Consider the following 23,591-nt stretch of genomic DNA (forward strand, 5'->3'; position numbering starts at 1 on the left):
ATTAAACAGATTTGGGACTGATCTTGTTCCCCACTAACTGTTTGGCCATTCAAAGGCCTCCCTGGTCCCAGAAAGCACTCCTTCCATGCCCAAGATTCTGTGAGTATCATGGCACTGGAACAACTAAAGTCCTACAATAGCCCAAAACAGGGGCCAGTAGGTACTATACTGACTGCCACCTGAGTAGCTGTACTTCTATCCCTTCCAGGTCAGTAATGCCAACTGCAAAATAACACCCTTAATAAGATCTGAAATTTATACTTTCTGCCAGAAGAGAAGGTGAATGTTGAATATATGTGAATGGCTACCTTAAAACCTCCTCAGATATGAAATCCACCAACTTCCTTAATCAAGCTTTCCTCTCTATCTTTAATTGAAATGTTTCTCATCTAGGGTACCAACAAGCTACAGACTGTGAAAGCCACTGGTCAGTTTTCAGTCCTTATCTGACCATGACTGGTCGGTCTTGAATCATGCTCTTCACTTGGCTTCCAAGCCACTACACTCACCTGTTTCTCTTTTCACTCTTGCTGCATGCCTTTGCTCCATGACTCTCCAATCTCTCAACGTTAGTGTTCCTCTGTGCCAAACACTTGGACTTCTCTACTCCTATAAGAGTAATCATCTAGTCTCATGGCTTTAAACACCACCTATACGGTGACGAGTCTCCAACCAGGACCTCTCCCCATTCAACATATCCAACTGAGTGTCTCAAACCTAACATGTCCAAAACAGAATCCCCACCCCCAACTTTGCACCTCCCAGTCTTCATCATCTGTTGCTCAGACCATTTTTCAACTGCTCAGACAAAATGCCTTGGAGTCATTCTTGATACTCTTCTTCCTTCTCTCAACTTAGCATTGAATCCATTAGCCAATCCAGTGATTCAACTATCAAAATATATTTAAAATTCAACTACCTCTTACCATCTTCACTGCCACCATGCTGGCTCGCCTTGGACTGCTGCAAAAGAACTTCCTAACTGGGCTCTTGGCTTCTATCTTTGCCTCCATACAGTCAACATCCTGGGCACATGCCCTAGAGCCTCTGCACTGGCTATTTCCTCTCTGCTCGAAATGCTCTTCTTGCAAACACCTGCATGGTTTACTTCTTCACATTCTCCAGGTCTTTATTCAAAGTCATCTGTTGGTGAGGCCTTCTCTAATCACCTTTTCTAGAAATGCAACAATCCCATCTCCACCTTCCCAGACGTTTCCTCACCTGCTTTAATTTTCTTCACAGCACTCATCACTCTATAACACAGTACAGTTTACTTAGTTTTTGTGCTTATTGTCCATTTCTGAAAGAATGTAAGCTCCATGAGGTCAGGAATTTTTTGTCTACTTTTTTTTCTGTTATATCAATGACACTCAGAATACTATCTGGCACATGATAAACAATAAATATTTGCTGGATAAATGAAGGGCATTTGCAACATAAAGGGCAAACATCAAAGCTTACAAAACAAAAAGCATCACCTTCAACTGCTCAGTTTTAGTAACAAATACTGATGTATTCCTTTTCTACTGTCTATTTTGTGCTATGAACTCCTTTGGAAATCAGTCAAAAGCCACAGACACACTTTCCAGGAAAATACATACACCTGGATACTTTTATATTGAATTTCTGAAGGTTCATAAATTTCCACCGATGCCCAACCTTGCTGATAGACATCGTATGATGTCAGGAACACCAAAAAAGATCCAAAGAGCTTTAAAATGCTAGTCCAGCTGGAAACCATATTACTTAAGTCTGAAGCACTTCGATACCTATCAAATCTCATACATCCTGCTCTAATGCCAAATATCACCAATATTTATTAGTACAGAGTCTGCTAAAGCCACACAAAAGGGTTATTCTAATATAAGGTTTTTATATCAAGTAGTATTGTATGTACATACAGTTTTTTTCTTAAGCATAAACGGAAGCAGGTCAAGTGGAGCCAACTCCACTTCAACTGTAACTGTTGAAGACTAGTTCAAAATGGCTATGCTGGTAGACATTTGATATCCCAAAGTCAGTTCTGTTATTGGAACCTTACATGTGAAAAGTACTTGTCACCATAGCGGATTACCAAGTACCAAAGGTTTTGGAAAGAATGCTTACAGTCCACTCACTCTGTTACATAAAATGTTACTGAAAGTTCTAAGAAACAAACCACTAGCTACAGCACACAAAGTTGAAGAAAATATAAAATCCTGTCAGATACAATGACATGTTTTAATCTGTAAGGAAATCATAAAGCAATGTAGCAATATTTGCTCAAAACAGGCATATGAATTTTTGTAAGATCAGTTTCTGAAAGGATTTCCTTCACTCTCTAAGAAGCTACTATCTGTTAAATTTTATCCACTGCTTGCCTCCCTTAACACTCTCCCATAACCACCCTCCAACCAACCCCTTTGCCTCCAAGCTACCGCCCCTCTAAACCCCTGGCCATGGACTAGGGGCCTGTCCATCTTTCCCTGACACCTCAAAGAGCACCAATGGCTTCTCTCTTTAGGGATTTCCTTCCATTTCTCTACAACTAGCTCTTCTCTCTCCTTAAATGTCCATGTTTCTCAACGTTTCTATTGGAGGCACTTTCACTCCACACAGAGTCCCAGGGACTTCAAGTTTACACTGACAGCTTGAAGTATCTCCCATCTACTAATGGTTCTAAAATCTCCTTTCAAAAGACTTCTGCCTGAGCTTTACACAAATCCATCTAATTGCTTCATGGACTTTCTCCTCTCCAGTGTCCTTTACGGTGCCTCAAACTTAGTATCTCCAAAATGAAACTCAGTTTCTAACTGGTCCCCACCCCAACCTCCTATACCCCAAGTGCTTGCTATCTTAGTGAATGGCACCAGCAATCTCCCCACTGCCCGAGCCAGAAACCTGGACTTCTCACCTAAGCACTCATCCTATCATACGTAATCAATTTCCAAGTGCTTTGTTATTTTATTTCCTTCTTTTGTGTATAAATTTCTTACTCAGAGTTGCAACCCTTTGCCTTGGCTGATGCAATCCAACCCTGACCCCCTATACTCTACTACCAGAGTAGAGAGTTCCTAAGTCTTAACCTGTCTTCCAGGGCATAAATATTTCCTATAAAACATGGCAGCCACGAGTTCAATCCCAGCATTCATCTAGCCTTGGCACCCTCATTTCATAGCCCACTGATTAGACAGGTGTTTGGATTTTTATCTTAATTAAGATTATGAAGAGAGAAAAAAATTATAATGCAACTCACACAGGGTGCAATACATAGTTCCACACAGTAAGCATCACCACCTTTATAAAATAATCAAAGCACTGACCACTCATGATTACATTAGTGTTTGATACACTATAATGATAGAACAACGCACTCAAGAGGTTAAAAGTACAATCACAGGATCATCACAGCCTATTAGAGACAGGAGCAATTTAGCTACTGCAATAGAAACACTTTACCTCATCATCCTTTCTCTTTTTAAAAATGCTATCCTCAACTTCACCAACTGCTAACATGATCATCTGTACTCTTTGCAGATTGACATAACCACTTTCTGTAAGGTAACCCTGTAAGTGATAAAATACATGTAAAATGATCTTCTTATAAAAGCAAATACTTCTGTTTTGAAATTATTCAAGAATGAACTTACCCCAGTTTTGTGTACCACATTTTTGTATATGTTAACCAAACGATCAATTGCACCTTCCCTGCCACCAGGAAACAAACATTACGCATTAGGACCAGTGTGCACTGTAAAGGCAAGAAGGCTAAAACACTAGTTTGAAAACCCACACAAACACACGTACCTAATTTCTAATGATGGCAGGTGAGGAAGGAAGTCATTTCCCACAAAGAAGCACATGAAGACCCAGTCATCAATACTCCTCTCGACATCAAATGTAAACGGCAGGCTGGCCATGGTGAGCTCTCTTTCCAAATACTACAACCAAGAAGGAATGCTACCATTAAAGCTATCAAAAGCCACCCTGCTTTAGAATACTGATCCCAATGTTTATTGCTACATACCTCACGAAGAACATTAAGACGAAGGAAGATAAATTCTCCTTCTGCACAAGGAAGACTATCTGCAAGTTCATCATGCTGCAGGGAAGGGGAGTCAAGATTAAACAAGTCTACTCTAAACCGTGTAACTTTTTCCAACGAAATCAATATCATGGCTTTCTCTAAAGCAAAATCCATTTTAATATTACAAGTATTAACAACAACAAAAAAAGAATTCACCAAACCATTTTAAAAATAAAAAATTATTCATAATCCCAATCACACCTAGACCGGGGATCAGCAAATGTTTTTTGCAAAAGCCTAGAGAGTAAACATTTTATCCTTTTGGAGACACATGGTCTCTGTTGCATATTCTTTCATGTTTTGTTTTGTTTTTACAACTCTTTAAAAATATACATACCATTTTTAGCTCATTGGTCAAATCTGGAGGTCTGTAGTTTGCCAATCCCTGACCTACATCCAGCCAATATTAAATTTCAAGGCAGATACTTCTAGACCCTTCTCTATAAACATAGTGTATTTTTTACCTTTTTTCCACTCAGCATGTCTTTTAAAGAGGCAACATATTCTTAAATCAGATGAAAACCCATTCAAAGGGGGCTGGATATAATCAAGTGAACCCAAAATATATAGGAAATAGGAGTAACTTAAAAGTATCAAGCAGAATAATATATTTTATTTATATTCTTTTTAAGAAAAATCATTTGAGATACTTCTACAAACAAGTCATGTGCAAGAGGCATTATTAACTAGGAGACCTAAGCCTCATGTAGACATAAGCTATGTTAGAGGTGGAAAGGAGAAAGATTGAGTGCATGCATGCTTTTGAATGTGTATTCACTTTAAAGGGCTTTGAAAGATACATTCCTGTGAGGGGTACAGAGCAAGTAGGTAAAAATCTAATATAAATACAATCTTCTCTTTACCCATTCTAAAAATGAAGTAACCTGAATATACTTAATGCCACTAAACTGTAAACTTAAAAATAGTTAAAACAGTATATTGTGTGTTAAGTATATTTTATTACCACAAAAAATAAAATAGAAAAATTTTAAATGAGGCAACTACCATTTCAAAGTTCCTACCTTTCCCTTCTTTTCTCTTGGCAAACCTTCACAGTCCTTGACCTCATGTCCAAACTGATTACAAAGTCCACATGGTTTAGGTTTGTTTGGTTTGAATTCTTCTCTAATGATGGTAAAGTTGGGTTCATGTGTAGCAAGGCCGAGCATAATGAGGTCAGCTGTCAACGAACAACGATAAAAACAATGAACTGTGAGCACTCTGAGAAGACCCTACCACAACCAATGATAAAGGACACCACTGTCACACAAGACACCAACACAAAGAAAAGCCCAAACAAGCACATAAGCAGAGGTGGTAAAGCCAAAAAACCTAAAACTTCCTAGTTCTCAGGCAACAAGCTGTCCTCCAGACACATGGGCACAGAAAATCTTCCATTTTAAAGGCATGCAATATCAAAAGGTTGAAAAATATTTTTAAAATATAAGATAAATGAACATGAATCACAAACTAAACAACTTAATACCAGTTCCTTCTCAAACATAAAATGAGCAAGGCATATTAGAATTTTCAGGAAACCAGGAATAATCCACTACTACACACTAACCTATTAACTTGCTATGGTTTAATCCAAGAGAATCAAATCCCAAAAAAGAAACTTACCATCTGCTCCACATAAGCAATGATGAGTGTTTGGGTCATGGTTAGGTTGGGCTAAAGAGGGGGGGAAAGATACATTATATTTATATAAATGTATTTTATATCACAGGAATATCATATTCTACCAAATAGTTTCTATATAATGGCTTGGCTTTTTAAATAGAACATATAATAAAATATTTATAAGGGAGTTTTACCTCTTTGTCTTCTAATATAATCCATGATTTTATGTTCTCCCTCACCAGGAGCACTAGCATCAGATAAAATAACCTATAAAAAATAGTTTTTAACACTGTCAGTTCATCCCCAAATTTCCAGCACAAAAATCAATAAAATTGAATAGCTTAAAATAAATCAGGATAATTCTATTAAGACAGTGTTATTAATTAGAAATTTTTCATAAGGTGTGTGTTAAACATCAAAATTGTTTCACTGGTTAACCTACTACAGGAACAGAAAAAATGAAATGTTTCAGTCAAATTTAGCCAAAAGAAATGATCAGTTCTAGTATTCTTACTGCTACCCAAGGATACAGCCCCAAACCACATAAGCCCTGGGAGTAATCAATAAAAGACAGCCATTAAATATAATTTACCATATCTAGTTTATAGCAAAAAAAGCTTTGAATTTATTTTTTTGATTTTTAAAAAGATTTTATTTATTTGGGAAAGTGAGAGAGAAAAAGAGAGCGCACCAGCAGGGGGAGTGGGAAAGGGAGAAGCAAATTCCCCACCTAGCAGGGAGCATGATGCAGGGCTCAATCCCAGGACCTCAAGATCATGACCTGAGCAGAAGGCACACCCTTAACCGACTGAGCCACCCAAGTGCCCCAACAAGCTTTGAATTTAAAATTACATAAAAGTTCATTTAAATTTTACTTAAACACATAGGAGAACACAGCTATTCTTTAAAGGCCCCCCATGACTTTAATCTTGCTCTATTTCGATTCTAACTATAGAAATTTCCATTTAAAAATTGCTTTCATATATATATATGAATATAAATATATTTTTTCTATATATATGTGTATATATGTATATATATATATACACACACATATATACATGAGGTCAAGGACATACATATATATGTATATATATACATATATATAGAAAAATACGTATTTTTATATATAATACAAAATATTATATATGTATTTTTTTTTAAGTGATGGGTCCCATTTTATAGCTTCATAGTGACGGTAAGAAGACAAAATTGGCACTGAGAGCAAATTCAGCAGTCTAAAACTGGACCATGCAGGGCACCCCATCTCTAATAACCCTGGAAGCTTCTCTTTCCTCTGACAGTCAACTAGCATTTTATGGGGTTATCAGTCATATCAAAGTACAGCCTAAAATGATCACCCTTATCTTCCTGAAGTACCAAAATGTGAAACTTACTGTCAAGTTTTTCCACCCAGGGTCATTATTTAAACGATCAGCTATGTAATAGCGAAGGCATTTAGCAAGATTGTCCATGAACTCGGTTCCCTAAAATGACAGAAAGAAATAAATTAACCTACCATTTAAGAGTTAGCAATAGCTGGCAAAGTATGAGACTACTTACTGGTGTAATACAGTTGCTGTCGAATCTTTCTTTTATTTCTTCTGGAGGAAGAAAGCCACCTAGAGGAAAAAGAAGCAATGTTCTGTTCTCCCCACAAAAAGTCAGGTAAATTACTCAGTATTAAGCCAGAACAACAAAAACAAATCCAAATACTAAAGAAAGGGAAATATTGTCATCTGAGGAACAAATGTTCCCCCTTTGGGGAAGAAAATGAGATTTATCCTCTCAAATTTTTATTTTATTTTAATTTTTTTTCATCCTCTCAAATTTAATATAAGCTTTAACATGACCATCAAAATGGTATACAAAAGATACGAGAGTTTACCAAAATATGAAAATTATGACATTCTTCATAATGCCCTCTGCAGCACAACACACACACACACACACACACACACAGGTTAGGAGTTCTCATTTTGATAATAATTCCTGAGATAAAGGTACCTTAGAAAAACAAAATTAAAGTGCTGACTTGTTTGTTATCTAAAGATTTTTATTTATTTATTTGAGAGAGAGAGCGTGTCCGTGCATGAGTGCATGCTCACGAACGAGTAGGGGAAGAAAGAGAGGGCCAAGCAGACTCCCCACCGAGGAGGGAGCCAGACTCAGAGCTCGATCCCAGAAGCCTAAGATCATGACCTGAGCCAAAGAAAGATGTTTAAGTAACTGAGCCACCCAGGTGCCCCTAAACTACTGAGTTTATTACAGCTTTATATGGTAAGAAATAAAATTATCAGCTGTGATATAAAAGTCCTATTTGTCCTCTATATCACTGATTAGTTTTTTTCAAGACAAATATATTTCAAAACATCTTCAAGAAAGAAGACATCTTTAAAATCAAAGACTATCTTTTATAAGTACAAACAGGTTTTAAGCATATTACAAGTTGCAGCTAAAGTAACTATATAGTTGCACACTTCCAGCAAATTAAAACAACAGAAAATGTATCATAATTGTAGGCTTGAGTTGACTACACTATGATATCCTCTTTAACCTACAAACAACAGTATTTTGAGCCAATAAATTGTTGCTTTCCTGGTCTATCATACCGCCCTTGTAATAAAACATCAAACAAACCACCCTGCTACAACCACACCCCATCTCACAGACAGGTGTCTTGGGAGAGAACTGGTCCCATGGAGTATCTGGACTCCTTGACCTTCCTCCCCCTCTGAGACTTTGTTAACTTCTATCTATGTACCCAACAGGAATTTCAAGCTCTGGGGAACTGCAAAGATGATCACACCCCACCCCTCCCCCAAATCAAGGGAACCCTGGGTACTTCACTGCCTCAGTGCCTACTGCATCCACCTCTACTGAAGTGTGTCTGACTTAGTGAAAGCCTGTAAATATGGACTGCATTATCCCTGTCCTTCTCTTACAGACCTCTGAGTTCTAAGGGGAAGTAACAAGCAAGCTACCCAGAGTGATTTAAGGAAAATGTTTACAGAACTGTAGCTTTCTAACAATCCCCATAGAAAAGTAAGAGGCACTCTCCCTTACAGATACATCAAAGTTAGCTGAGAACCGCACTTGCCTGAAAAGGGCTGACAATATGCTCTCCCTACCAGAATTCCCTCCTTTTATTCCTAAGTTTCCTTTTTACTACAGAGTTGGGAAAAGAAAAAAGCTTGTTAGTGGGAATGAAGGATTCCATTGACTACTTTTTGACAGTGAACATAAATTTTCGTCAGATATTCTAGATCCTAATTAAATTAAAACCATACCTACTGTGAGAGAAAGTTGACAACTCTCCCCCCATTCTATATACATTTAATAAGAAGTGCAAGTTCAAGATGCACATTCTTTACCTTTGGCCAGTATTTCTTCCCTGACTCGCTGCTTCTCCACTGCTGCTTCCATTCCTTCTTTTGATGCTCTGAACCTTCTGGAACGCTGCTGGTTCATTTTAGCACGTGGTGCCTGAAAACAGTATTTCATAGTTATGTAATACTATTCAAAATACATATAACGAAATCTGTACATTACTTTCAATGTTGTTCTTATAAAAATAGTACAGTAAAATGGAAAAGTAATGCATCTAATAATCCTTTCATGAAAGATACTAGAATCAAGAACTTTAAAGCTGACCTCAGTCAGGTAAGTGAGTTACATGTCAAATGGACAAACATCCTAAGAAGCCACTTAATTAATACCGCAGAGCCCAAAACCCAATGTCACTTCTCCTGGGCTATGATCCTTCAAGGAACCCAAGAAGGACAGCTCACTTTACTCAAAGACCCAGCCAACATGCAATGAATAATTACTAGTACAAAACCAGGATCAGGAAGACCTTATGTCTGTGACTGAAAGGAAGGATGGTCTCCAAATGAGATTAACCATGCCCCATAAAAGCAAAAGAAAGTGACTTCTTAATCTGTAGGACTTCAAGGCACTTCTATATTGTATTTCCCACAATAACCACTCTGTCTCTACAAGAAGGCAAAGCAGGTAGAAAGGGAACAAGGTTTTAATTGAAAATACTTTTGAATTACTCTGACCAAATATAATTTAAAATCACTGGATAAGCTTGAATGAAATGAACTGGACTCTAAGGTTTTGAAATTCCTGAACTGAGTTTTGTTGTTGGAAGGGACTCAAGCATCCTGTCTACATAAAATAAGTTACTTTAAATTCTCTTTTAAATAGTTCCCTTTCCTGTAAAATAAAACCACCTAACCTAACTTTTTTAAGTACCAAGTTCTTTGATCCACATTTATATTTCGACAAAAACATGTTACACACCTGAGCATACAAACACACAGACACTTACACAGGTACGCAGTTTATACTTGATCCAGCAGTAAGGGCACACTGGATGTAAAGTGACAGATTTTCTTCAAGAACTTTCACTATGAATTGAATATGCTCCAAATAAGCTATTCCTGTTCCCTCTACTCTTCACTGCACTTTAACTGCAACTTACCAAGTTATCAAGTAGCTAAAATTTTTCATTGCATAGAGAGAACCTTACAGAAAAGTTAATCTTCTTGGACCCAAACTTTTCTAGACTTTCAAAATCATTCCATTAGCCACTAGGATTATTAAATCTAAAAGAAAGAGAATCTATATGTATATAGCTAAATAAATTTTAGGGTTATGATTTACCTTAATTTTCCTTGAATGCTGATATATAATTTGCTGTTATTTATAAGCTAAGCTAGTTGATAGCTGACATGTAATCCTAGGTCAGTAAGTTATTGCCCTCTTAAAGCATTCTGAGGACTACTCACTGCCCATAGGAGAAAATCCAAATTCCTAAGTGTGGCAATAAGGCCTTCTCAAGACATTGCTCTACTTCCCTTTTCAATCTAAAACACCCGTAATTGCCCAGATGTGTTAGTGTGGTCAAAGGCATGGGAAGTGTATTTATTGGGTCCATCTGAGAAATCCAGGTCTTCCCTCTTCCTATCAATTCCACTGATCCCCCTCCACCGCCCACCAATCTCCTGTTATTCTTTATGCTTCAAGAAATGGGACAAAAGTCACCTCCTAACTCCTTTAGTAGCACTGATTTCCTCTTCCCTCAGCACGCTGCATGTGTTATCTAGTACCTATAAAGCCCACAAGTAACTACCTTGCTCATTTATCTCTGTCCCATTAGTGGTAAGCCCTTCAAAAGAAAGGGCAGTCACCATTATCCCCAGTATGTCACACTATCTGGCAAAAACAAGGTACAAGAAATGTCTGAATGAATGACTGAAGGATCAGGCTGCCTTTCTCAAGTTCACCACAGTCAACATTTTTCGTTATTTAGTTGACTTTCACTCTAGACACTCGGAACAAAGCAGAAACAAAAATGGAGGATTTTAAGGTAACTTTTTTTAGCACTTACCACTCCATCTATTGCCATGTAGAGAAGTCGTCTTGGTCTTACAATATTGAAAAGTCTGTCAATGTACTCAAAAATTGCAACCATCATTTCATCCTCATTTTTTGGTGCTGGTCTAAAAGGACAAACAAACAACGTAAAAGAATACAGTACTCCCCTGTAACTTCTGCTATCAGTGACAAAAATGGGTTACGTACTTGTCTTCAGGATGAGTACAGGGATGGATGATTCCATTCATATCCAAATACAGATTATCAAACTCCACATCATTTGGATTTGGTTTACTGGCATCAACAGGAATCTTTACACCATTGCATTCTTTTGGCTGTGAGAAAGTGACAATAATAGTTGGACTGTTCAAGTCTAAAAGTAATACATCCTAGGCTCAGTATGAACCCATTTCACTTCTGAATTGGAAATAAAACACTTTAAGTCATCTTTAAATTATAAGAAATGATTTTACTTCTTAAAGCAAACTAATGCAGATATTTTATCTGTGGAAAGCAGATAGCTTCCAACACAAGTTAATCTCGACTCTGTGAGGGATATTTATCAAATTCTCAAATCGTTCAGTTGTCCAAGTAAGAAACCGTGGGAGTCGTCTTAGAATCCTCCCCCCATTATCACTAAGTTCATCACTCTAACCTCTCCAACTTCATTTCCTCTCAGCCCGACTGCCATGACCATCACTGCAACATCACTCGCCTCAAAGATCGATCCTTTATTAGCCTTCTGTCCTCCCACAATATCACTCAGGCCAACCCCATTTCTTCTAAGTTCCTTAAAAACCCTCTTCCATCTCCCAGTGCCTCTGCACACTGTTTCTCCTTCCTCCTTCCTGCCCATACCCACTTCCTGAAACCTTACTAATTTTCCACAGTCTAGACTGAGATCAAATGACACTCATTTTATAACTCTTCATACACATCTCTCAGAAAACTAACTGCTCCTCCTTCCGCATTTATTTGAGAGCGAGCACAAGTGGGTGGAGTGGCAGGAGAGGGAGAAACAGTCGGCCCGCTGATCAGGGAGCCTGACATGGGGCTTGATCCCAAGGATCATGACCTGAGCTGAAGAGAGACACTTAATCGACTGAGCCACTCAGGCACCCCTCAACTGTATTTTTGTAATGAATATTACCTTTGTTTTTTCTTCCAGAGCTTCAGTGAATGATAAGAATATGAAATCAGAGTTTTACTGTTAGTAAAAGTCATTAAAAAAAAAAGTTCCCTAACATACATAAAGCATATAAAGCATCATGTGTAAAAGCAAAAAATCGTGAACTTAAAAGCCATCGTGTACATCATGGATGAGCCTCAAAAACATTCTAAGTGAAAGCCAGTCACAAGACCAGAGAAGATCCCGTTTATATGAAAAATCCAGAACAGATAAATCTATAGAGACAGAAATAGATGAGTTTCAATTTGGGGGTAGGGAAGGGAAAGGGGAAGGGTGATAGGAAATGAATGCAAATGGGTGCAACATTTCTTCTTGGGGTGATAAAAGTGTTCCAAAATTAGGTAATGGTGACACTCTGTATACAAGCTACTGAATTTTACACTTTAAACAAGTGGATTTTACAGCATATAAATTACATCTCAATAAGACTATTAAAAAAAAGAGAAATAATGAAAGGTCAACGTAATAAGGGGGAAAAACAGCCCAAAAATGGATTAATCAACTGTGGATGGCCACATACCAGAATGCCAGACACAAATGAGAGTCAAAGAAATAGAGCAGGATAGTCACAAATACATTATTGAGCCAAAAACAGACAAAAAACAAAACCAAAACCCACCAAGCTTCAGAAGAATACATACAGTACCATTTATAGAAAGTTATAAAACAGACAAAATAATAACAGGTATTGTTCAGGGCTGAGTACATACACAGTGAAAGCATAAAAAAAGCAAAGGAATGATTTCGTGACCCTGTTGTTAATCTCTGAAAGAGGGAAAGGAATGAGATTGCATTTCAATGTACATTTATAATTGGGAGAAAAGGGTATCATGAAAGGGATTTAAGGGCAGAACAGGGAAGCAGCTTTCAGACAGTGCTTTGTACAAATGTGCTTGTGTATCAGGAAAAAGGGGCTTCATCAGAAGCAGTGAACGGGATAAAAATGGTAAGGAGAGCAAAAGGTCAATTTTGGTGGTGTCTATTTCAATAGAGGACAGCCTGATAAACTCTCCCCCCAAAAAACAAAACAAACTCTATGAAGGCACGAGGCTCTCCACCTCTCCATCTAGTGTCTACACTCCAAAGTCCACACATTTCTTCCTCTCCACCGCCCAAGACACCACACTCAGGAGAATCAAGACTCATTGTCTTTATGCTCCCCAGGAAGTCAGGTAAAAAATACTTTAGACTTGGCCATATGATCTCAGTTCCAACAACTCATATCTGCTTTTGTAGAGTGAAAGCAGCCATAAACAATATGGCTATGAATGGGTATGACTGTGTTCCAATGTGATTGTATGTATAAAAACACGAGGCCACTGGCTTGCTAACCTCCGCCCTTAGTCCATAGTACACCACTAGGCATACTGCAGCTCCTCAATGAATGCTGAGTGTAGCTGCATGAGAATTTCTATTTATACTACCTAGAAAGTGTAGTGTGGTGCAAGGAGGCATGGGGGCGTGGGAGGGCGCGTCAATTAAAAAAAAAAAAATTCCAGGAATTTCCAATAAGAAGACTGTGAACATATTTTCCTCTCAGAATTACTGTAGATATATTCAACATGCTAATTATGTAAATTTAGAGCTTCTTCAACAGAAGATTTTGATGCTCAAAAAAGGAACTCACTCCTCAAGAGCCTTGCCAAATACAATGCCAATGTGTCTCTCGCTGGTTAAAAAGAGATCTTTATCAATCAAAGGGCAGATAAAAGGATAGCCACTCTGAACCCCAAAACCAATTCATTTCAAATACGTTTTCATTATGTTTTGGGTCTTCCAAATCATAGAATAAGCATACACTGCAGCCTTCCCTTTCTAACCTAAGACCACAAGACTAACAACAAACAAACATCCACAACTGGGAATCTGTGACAGAAAACCAGAGTCCGCTGTGGCTGGAAAATTGTGAGGGATACCTGAAATGTGGAAAACTAGTACATCTGACAACCTAGAACATGCAGAGAGGAACCTTACTGCCAAGAAGTGGGAAAACACAAGAGGGCTCCAGGCCCAGAGAGGGACGGGGACAGCCTCTTGATGATCCATCAGCACCAGCAGCACTAACAGCTAGGAGGGTCAGTCCCCTGCATTCTCCCCCTCCCTTGCCCCTCAGGCTCCAAAGGGACTAAGCAAGACGGGTGCTTGAGGAGGAAAGGCAGTGCAGTACTCTGGCTGACTGGCAGCTTCCCAGAATAACAAGAGCACGACTACCCAGAAGGCTGGCAGTCAAAGTAGTTCTGCCTAGCAGAAAGTCCACTCCTCCTCCACTTCATGGAAAAAGGAGTATTTATATCCCAAATAGGCAATTTGAGAAATCATCCTATTTGTGATAAAGATGCCAAGGAATCAAGGTAAAGAAAATATTTTAAAAAGTAAAGATAGTACAAATACACAAATAGTCTGTATGAAAAGATACTCCACAGGTTTTAACATAAACCACTCAAAACTAATTTCACACCAATTTAGTGTTCTAGTCAACCTTACAAAGCTTTCTGGCTCCTCCAACATGAGGCAGAAACCACTACTTTTAGTAATAGGTAAGTAGATGCATTTCTGTTTAAGCTTGCCTAGTATTTAACAGCAGCATTAGAAAAATCATGAATCCTAGCTGAGGTTCCTCTGTAAAGAGTTCCCACTGTTGAAGTCAAATACCAGACTAAGGTTAAACTCAGTTTTAGATTCCCCTAGTTAGATTTCTGGCCAGCTAGTTTGCAGGAGAGAACCAGGGAATGAGACAGCTGGGAAGCACCCTCCTTTGGTTGGAACAAATACCCAACATTAATCTCAGAAACTAATCCCTGGAAGGAACCAGTTTGACTGGATTAGTGTATAGAGGAATTTATGTCCCAGGGCACTAATGAAAACAACAAAGCAAAGCGCCAAAATCAGTGGAGTTTAACTGCTGGGTGTGATCAGAGAGAGTGGGAGAGAGCCGCACCTGTACCACAGTCACCCACTCACCCACGGTGGCTATAGGCAGGCCCCAAACTGCACCTCCCTAAGGAGCAGGATCAGAGGCATGTTACACAGTGAGAAAGAAACATAGTTCACTACGATAATCTAACGGATAAATAAACTAGAAACACATAAGCAGCCCTGGAATGTGGCAGGGAGAGGGCACTAGCACCCAGCAATGCTATAGTATATTATCAAAATGTCCTGTTTGCATCAAAAAACTACTACGTACGCAGAAAAACAGAAAAGAATAAACCACAGACCAGAAAAAAGACAAGCAACGAAAACTACCTGTAAGTGTGTCCAGATGTCATATTGAACAGAAGAGATTTTAAAGTAGCTATTATAAATATGTTCATAAAACTAAAAATAAGTATGCCTAAGGAAAAAAAGTAAGGTAGCATTACAATCTGTTTCAAATAGAGAATGTCAACAAAGTTAAAATTGAAAATAAAAACACTATAATTCTGGAATTGCAAAGTACAATAACTGAAACAAAAAACTCACCTGAGACACCCAACAGTAGATTTGAACAAGCAAAAGAAAGAATTAGAAAACTTGGATAGATGAATAGACATTACACGAGCCAAAGAGTGGAGAGGGGGAAAAAAAGAAACCTCGAGAGGAATATGGGACACAATGAAATGCACGAACAGACACATAAATGGAGTACCTACTGGAAGGAGAGGGGAGAGAGAAACAGAAAAAGAGGGAGAGGGGAGAGAGGAACAGAAAAAATATTCAAGGAAATAATAACCAAAAAACTTCCCAAATGTATTGAAAAACAATAGCCTAAACATGCAAAAGCTCTAAGAACTCCACCTAAGATAAACATAAAGAGAACCACAAATGGACACATCAGAGTAAAAATGCTGAAGATAAAAGATAATGAGAAACCTTTAAAAGAATCAACAGGAATGAGTCACTTAAAAGGGAACCTCTGTGAGATTAGCAGCTGGCTCCTAGCAGAAATAACAGAAGCAAGAGGGCAGTGCGGTAACATACATAAAGTGCAGAATGCAAAACTGGTTAGCCAAAACTCTTCAACCGAGGAAAATTACTGTTCAGAAATGAAGGTGAAGGGGCGCCTGGGTGACTCAGTCTGTAGAGGATGCCACTCTCGATCTCAGGGTTGAGAGTTAAAGCCCCATGTTGGGTGCAGAGCCTACTTAAAATAAAAAAATAAATAAAAATAAATTTTAAAAAAGGTGAAAAAAGACTGCCAGATAAAACTTGAGAGAATTTGTTGGTAGCAAAACCAACTTAAGAAAATACTAAAGAAAGTTCTTTAGGCTGAAGGCAAGTAACCACAATAAAGGTAAACATGCATATTTTTAATCCTTTTCTTAACTGATTTAAGAAGCAATTGGATTAAACAATGCTATAATGTATTGTGGCTTATTAACACAATGTAATGTAAGTACAATATATTTCCCAGTAACAGCACAAACGGAGATGGAGTGGAAACAAAGTTGCCATGGGCTAAGAAAGCTCCTGTAAACAGTAAAGTAATAATTATAACAACACACTGCTGGGTTTATAACATTAGTAAGTTCAATATGTAAAACAGCAATGCCACAGAAAGGGGAAAATGGGAATCAAGCTATGTAGCAGTAAAGGTTCTGTAATATTACTAGAATTAAACTACTATAAATCTAAAGGTGGTAAGATGTACAGTTGACCCTTGAACAACATGGGTTTGAACTGCGCAGGGCCACTTATACACGGATCTTTAAGAGTTAACAGCAAAAGCCACAAGACATTTATTTACAACTGCCCACCCCAGTCTTCATGGGACCAAACTGAAGGTGACCTCCTGGCCTCTGAGTAGTGGAAGAGGCCACCTAAGGCTGTCAGCAGCCCTCAGAGAGCCCCAGGACCAGGTAGGGCTGCAGGTCACCACATGTGCTGATGGGGTGGTTGGACTGAGGGTTCAGGCCTGGCAGGCAAGAGGCCAGGCTCAAGCTGAGGAATCCCCCCAAAGGGTAGGAACGGTACTGCACAGGGAGCAATCTTAAACCCTCAGGCCCCTCCTGGGCCGGGCATAAACTCCTCCACAGCTGTGCCCCAAGCCTGTGGCCTCCCCAGATGTCAGTACACTCACACATGGCCACAGCTGTGGATGGCCGGCCACAGGCTGCTGGTACACCTCCAGGCAGATGGGGCAGCTTTTCTGAGCTTCCAGACCATTGTTGCTGCCCATAGACCTGGCTGGTGGTTGCTGCTCCTGAGCGCAGGCCACCAGGCTGCAGAACATCAGTATCCATGGGTCAGGCCCACCTATATGAAGATTTTTTTCAGTAAATACAGGTACACTACTATAAATGTATTTTTTCTTCCTTATGATTTTTTTATTAACATTTCTTTCCTCTCACTTACTTCACTATAAGAATACAGTATACAGTACATACACAAACTATGCGTTCTTTGAGTCTTTATGTTATCAGTAAAGCTTCCAGTAAAGAGTAGGCTATTAGCAGTTAAGTTTTGGGGACTCGAAAGTTTATAGGCAGATTTTCAACTGTGTAGGGGCCAGTTACCCTAACCCCCATGTTGCTCAAGAGTCAATGGTATTTGGCAAACCCCAGAGAAACCATTTAAAAAAACACTCAAAAAATATAGCGAAAAAAAGGTCAGTAATGAAAATTAAGTTCTACATTATAAAATACATATGGAAAACAGAAAGTAAAACAGCAGATATAAATCCAACTATATCAATAACATTAAATGTAAATGGATTAAAGAATGCAATCAAAAGTGAGAAATTGTCAGACCAGATTTTAAAAAATGATCCAACTATATGTTGTTTATATTTATATGTACAGGTGTTTACAGGGGACATACCTGTGACTCAGAGATAGAAAATGAAAGTAAATGGATAGGAATACCATGCAACAGCCACCACAAGAAAGGCAGAAGAACTGTTATACCAATAACAGACAAAATACACTTAAAAAAAAAGTTACCAGAAATAATATTTTATAAGAGGATCAATCCATCAAGAAATTATAACAATTAAAAACATACATGCTCCCAATAACAAAGCATCAAAATACATGAAGCTTTCCAAAGCAGTGCAAGAAAGGAAATGATAAAGATTAGAGCAAGAATAAATGAAACGGGCGCCTGGGTGGCTCAGTCGTTAAGCATCTGCCTTTGGCTCAGGGTGTGATCCCAGGGTCCTGTCCTGGGCTCGAGCCCCGCATCAGGCTCCCTTGCTCGGCGGGAAGCCTGCCTCTCCCTCTCACACTCCCCTGGCTTGTGTTCACTCTCTCATCGTCTCTGTCAAGTAAATAAATAGAATCTTTATAAAAAAAAAAAAAAAAAAGATTCTCTCTCTCCTCTCCCTCTGCACTTCCCCCCACCCCAATACTTAAAGAAGTGTCAACACCTGTTCTTCTCAAACAAGTCCCCCCCCCTCCAAAAGGAGGAAGGAAAGCTTCCAAATTTATTCCAGGAGGCCAGCATCACCCTGATACCAAAAGCAGATAAAAACACTACCAAAAAATAAAACTACAGGCCAATATCTCTGATGAACATAGATGCAAATATCCCCAACAAAATATTAGCACACCAAACCCAACAATACATTTAAAAAATCATTCACCATGATTAAATGGGATTTATTCCAGAGATTCAAGGATTCAAGGGTACTTTAATATTCATAATCAATATGATACATCACATTAACAAGAAGATATAAACCATATGATCATTTCAATAGATGCAGAAAAAGCACTTGATAAAGTACAACATCTACCGATATAAGAAAAGAAAACACTCAACAAAGTAGACTTAGAGAGAATACACCTCCACATAATAAAGACCATATGGGAGTGCCTGGGGTTGCTCAGTGGGTTAAGTGTCTGACTCTTGATTTCGGCTCAGGTCATGATCTCAGGATCTTGAGATCAAGCCCTGTATTGGGGCTCTGTCCTCAGTGTGGTGCCTGCCTGGGATTCTCTCCCCCGCCGCCGCCCTGCCCCTCCCTTGCTCAGATAAATAAATCTTAAAAAAATAAATAAATAAAGACCATATATGAAAAACCCACAGCTAACATGATACTCAGTGATGAAAACCTGAAAGCTTTTCTTCTAAGATCAGAAACAAGACAAGGATGGCCACTCTCACTACTTTTCTTCAACACGACACTGGAAGTCCTAGCCACAGCAATCAGACAAGAAAAAGAAAAAGCATTCACTGGTAAAGAAACAAAACTATTACTGTTTGCAGATGATATTATACATAGAAAACCCTAAAGACTCCACCAAAAAACTACCAGAATAAATGAATTCAGTAAAGTCACAGGATACAAAATTAATATACAGAAATCTATTGTATTTTACACACGAATAATGGAGTGGCAGAAAGGGAATTTTTTTTTCATTTCTTTACAGTTGCACCCAAAATAATAAAATCCCTAGGAATGAACTTAACCAAGAAGGTGAAAGACCTGTGCTCTAAAAACTATAAAATACTGAAGAAAGAAACAAGATGACATAGATATTCCATGCTCAGGGACTGAGAAAACCAATATTGTTAAAACGTCCATACTATCCAAAGCAATCTACAGATTTAATGCAATCCCTATCAAAATACCAATAACACTGTTCACAGAACTAGAACAAATAATACTAAAGTGTGGTATGGGATCACAAAAGACCCCAAATAGCCAAAGCAATTTTGATATAGAAGAACAAAACTTTAGGTATCACAATCCCAGATTTCAAGATGTACTCTACCAAGCTGTAGTAATCAAAACAGTATGGTACTGGCACAAAAAAAGAGACACAGATCAGTGGAACAAAACAGAGAGCCAAATAAACCCATGCATCTATGGTCAATTAATCTATGACAAAGAAGGCAAGAATATACAATGGGGAAAAGACAGTCTCTTCAGCAAATGGTGTTGGGAAAACTGGACAGCTGCATGCAAAAAATGAAACTTGACCACTTTCTTATACCATGCACAAAAATAAACTCAAAATGGATTAACGAAGGACCTAAATGTGAAATCTGAAACCACAAAACTCCTAGAAGAAAACACTGGCAATAATTCTCTGACATTGGCCAAAGAAATAGTTCTCTAGATATGTCTCCTCAGGCAAGGGAAACAAAAACAAAATTAAATTGCTGGGACTATACCAAAATAAATGTTTGCACAGTGAAGGAAACCATCAACAAAATAAAAAGGCAACCTAGAGAATAGAAGACATTTGCATATAATATGTCCTATAAGGGGTTAATAATCAAACTATATAAAGAACTTACACAACTTGACACCAAAAAAACCAAATAATCCAATTTAAAAATAGGCAAAGGCCCTGAATAGACATTTTTCCAAAGAAGACATTTAAATGGCCAACACCAGAGAAGATGCTCAACACCACGAATTATCAGAAAAATGCAAATCAAAACCACAATGAGATATTCCATACCTGTCAGAATGGCTAAAATCAACACAAATAACAAGTGTTGGCAAGGATGTGGAGTAAAAGGAACCCTTCTGTACTGTTGGTAAGAATGCAAATTGGTGCAGCCACTGTGGAAAACAGTATGGAGGTTCCTCGAAAAATTAAAAACAGAATTTATGATCCAGTTAATTCCACTACTCGATATTTACCTGAAGAAAACAGAAACACTAATTCAAAAAGATATATGCACCCCATGTTTACTCCATTATTTACAACAGCCAAATACGGAAGCGCCCCAAGTGTCCATCCACAGATGAATGGATAAAGAAACTGTGATACACACACACACACAATATTACTCAGCCATTAAAAAGAATGAGATCTTGCCATATGCAACAACATGATGGACCTAGAGGATATAATGCAAAGTGAAATAAGTTAGACAGTGAAAGACAAATACAATATGATTTCACTCATATGTGGAGTTTTAGAAACAAAGACAAAAAGACAATCAAAAAACAGACTGTTACACACAAAGAACAAACTCCTGGTGGCCAGTGGGTGGGCGGATGGGTGAAATGCATAAACGGGATTTAGAATGCATTTATCCTAATGAGCACTAAATAACGTACAGAACTGTTGAATCATACTGTACATGTGAAACTAGCACTGCGTACATCTAAATAACACTGTGTGCTAATTGTACTTGAATTTAAAAATAAAAAGCTGTTGTAAAAAACTTTTTAAAACACAAACCTTTTAGTAAATGACAGAAATGAAAAAAATACACAATTCAAAAGTAATAGGTAGAGACTTCAATACTCCACTTTCAATAATGAATTAAACTAGACTGAAGATCAATAAGGAAATAGATGACGTGAACAACACTATTAACCAACCAGATCCAACAGACTTCTATAGAACACTCCACCCAACAACAGAATATACATTCTCAACTCCTTATGGAACATCTTCCAGCAGACCAAACACCAGGCCATAAACAAATCTCAAAAATTTTAAAGCATAAAAATAATTCAAAATATGTTCTCCAAACACAATGAAATGACATTAGAAATAACAGGAGGAAATCTGGCAAAGTCATAAATACATGGAAATTAAACACACTCATGAATGAATAACCAATGAGTCGAAGAAATCAATAAGAGAAATTAAAAAATGCTTTGAGATGAACAAAAATCAAGATACAGTATACCAAAACTTATGGTATAGAGTCAAAGCAGCGTTCAGAGGAAAACTTATAGCTGTAAATGTCTATATTAAGAAAGACCTCAAATCCATAACCTAACCATGCATATATGCACCTTAAGATACTAGAAAAATTACAGCAAATTCAACCCAAAGCCAGAAGATATGACATCAGAGGAAAAACAAAATAAAAAATAAAAAGAGAAAGAGAAAAAAACCTATGAGACCAAAAGTTGGTTCTTTCAAAAGATTAACAAACCTGTAGTCAGTCTGACCCAGAAAAAGAGAAGATTCAAATTACTAGAATCAGAAACAAAAGAGAGGACTAACGTTACTGTCAACTTTACAGAAACAAAAAGGATCATGAATAGTACACCAACAAATTAGATAACTTAGATGAAATGTACAAATTAACAGAAAGACAAACTACAAAAATGACAAAAGAAATAATGTGAATAGACCTATATATGAGGCAAAACCAGTTTAAAAAAAAAAAACACTACTCACAAAGAAAAGCACAAGCTTAGGGATGCCTGGGTGGCTTAGTCAGTGAAACATCTGCTTTAAGCTCAGGTCATGATCCCAGGATCCTAGGATTGAGTCCTGCATTGGGCTCCCTGCTCAATGGGGAGTCTGCTTCTCCCTCTACCTGCTACTCCCCCTGCTGTGGGCACCCACTCGCTCTCTCTCTCTTTTTCTCTCTCTCTCTCTGCCTGACAATTAAAATCTTAAAAAAAAAAATAAAAACAAAAACACAAGCCTAAATGGTTTCTCCACTAAATTCTACCAAACATTCAAAGAAGAATGAACACCAATTCTTCACAAAATCTTCCCAAAAAAAGAAAAGGAAGAAACACTTTCCAACACATCTTATGAGGCCAGTATTATCCTGATAACCAAAACTAGACAAAGATGTCACAAGAAAACAAAACTACAGACTCTCTTATGAACATGGATGTAAAAGTCCTCAACAAAATACTAGCAAACTGGATCTGGCAATACACGAAAAGAATTATACAAGCAGGGTTTATCCTAGCAATGCAAAGTTGGTTCAACATCAAAAAATCAATTAATGCAATACATCACATGAATAGAATGAAAGAAAAATCACATGACCATCTCAAAAGATGTAGAAAAAGCATTTGAGAATATCCAACACTCTTTTGTGATAAAAACAAAAACCAAACAACTACTCAATAAACTAGGAATGGAAGATAAGTTCCTTACATAAAGGGCATCTATAAAAAAACAGTTAACATCATACTAAACGGGATAAAGTAGATGGTTTCCCTTTAAGGTCAGAACAAGGCAAGGATGTCCACTCTGTCATTTCTATTCTAAATTGTCATGGAGGTTCTACCCAGGTAAGCCAAGAAAAAGTAAAAAGCATCTACATTGTAAAGGAGGAAGTAAAACTCTCTATTTGCATGACATGATCTTGTATATAGAAAATCCTAAGGAAGCCACTAAAAAATTATTAGAATATATGAGTTCAGCAAGGCTTCAGGACACAAGATCAATATAAAAAAACCAATTTAATTTCTATACACTTGCAATGAACAATTCAAAATTAAGAAAACAATTATGGTCATAATAGTATCCTGAAACTAAAATTAATCAAAGAAATGTAAAATCTATACTCTGAAGTGGACTGTAAAATTCATATGCAATTGCAAGGAAGCCAGAATATATAAAATAATCCTCAAAAAGGAATAAACTAGAGGACTAATACTTCCTGACTTCAAAATTTACT

At 37.8% G+C, this 23,591-nt stretch overlaps 1 protein-coding gene across 2 annotated transcripts in view; it reads right to left on the reverse strand.

The window, feature by feature from the left end:
• The window catches only part of XRN2 (5'-3' exoribonuclease 2), an 82,737-nt gene that overhangs the window by 49,793 nt on the left and 9,353 nt on the right, over positions 1 to 23,591 (reverse strand). The window contains exons 2-14 of one of the 2 annotated variants that reach the window (XM_040637897.1): positions 17,323 to 17,498; positions 11,282 to 11,409; positions 11,088 to 11,199; positions 9,064 to 9,175; positions 7,253 to 7,311; positions 7,087 to 7,176; positions 5,884 to 5,956; positions 5,690 to 5,740; positions 5,089 to 5,246; positions 4,007 to 4,081; positions 3,787 to 3,920; positions 3,630 to 3,687; positions 3,439 to 3,546 (exon numbers count right to left, since the gene is read on the reverse strand). In XM_040637897.1, the coding sequence (XP_040493831.1) occupies positions 3,439 to 3,546; positions 3,630 to 3,687; positions 3,787 to 3,920; positions 4,007 to 4,081; positions 5,089 to 5,246; positions 5,690 to 5,740; positions 5,884 to 5,956; positions 7,087 to 7,176; positions 7,253 to 7,311; positions 9,064 to 9,175; positions 11,088 to 11,199; positions 11,282 to 11,409; positions 17,323 to 17,475 (1,311 nt within the window). In that variant the 5' untranslated portion in view covers positions 17,476 to 17,498. The remainder of the gene's footprint in view (positions 1 to 3,438; positions 3,547 to 3,629; positions 3,688 to 3,786; positions 3,921 to 4,006; positions 4,082 to 5,088; positions 5,247 to 5,689; positions 5,741 to 5,883; positions 5,957 to 7,086; positions 7,177 to 7,252; positions 7,312 to 9,063; positions 9,176 to 11,087; positions 11,200 to 11,281; positions 11,410 to 17,322; positions 17,499 to 23,591) is intronic. The other variant, XM_040637898.1, reaches the window with a different exon arrangement.

Source organism: Ursus maritimus, unplaced genomic scaffold, assembly GCF_017311325.1.
Source record: "Ursus maritimus isolate PB19 unplaced genomic scaffold, ASM1731132v1 scaffold_22, whole genome shotgun sequence".
In the NCBI taxonomy this organism is placed as follows: domain Eukaryota; kingdom Metazoa; phylum Chordata; class Mammalia; order Carnivora; family Ursidae; genus Ursus; species Ursus maritimus.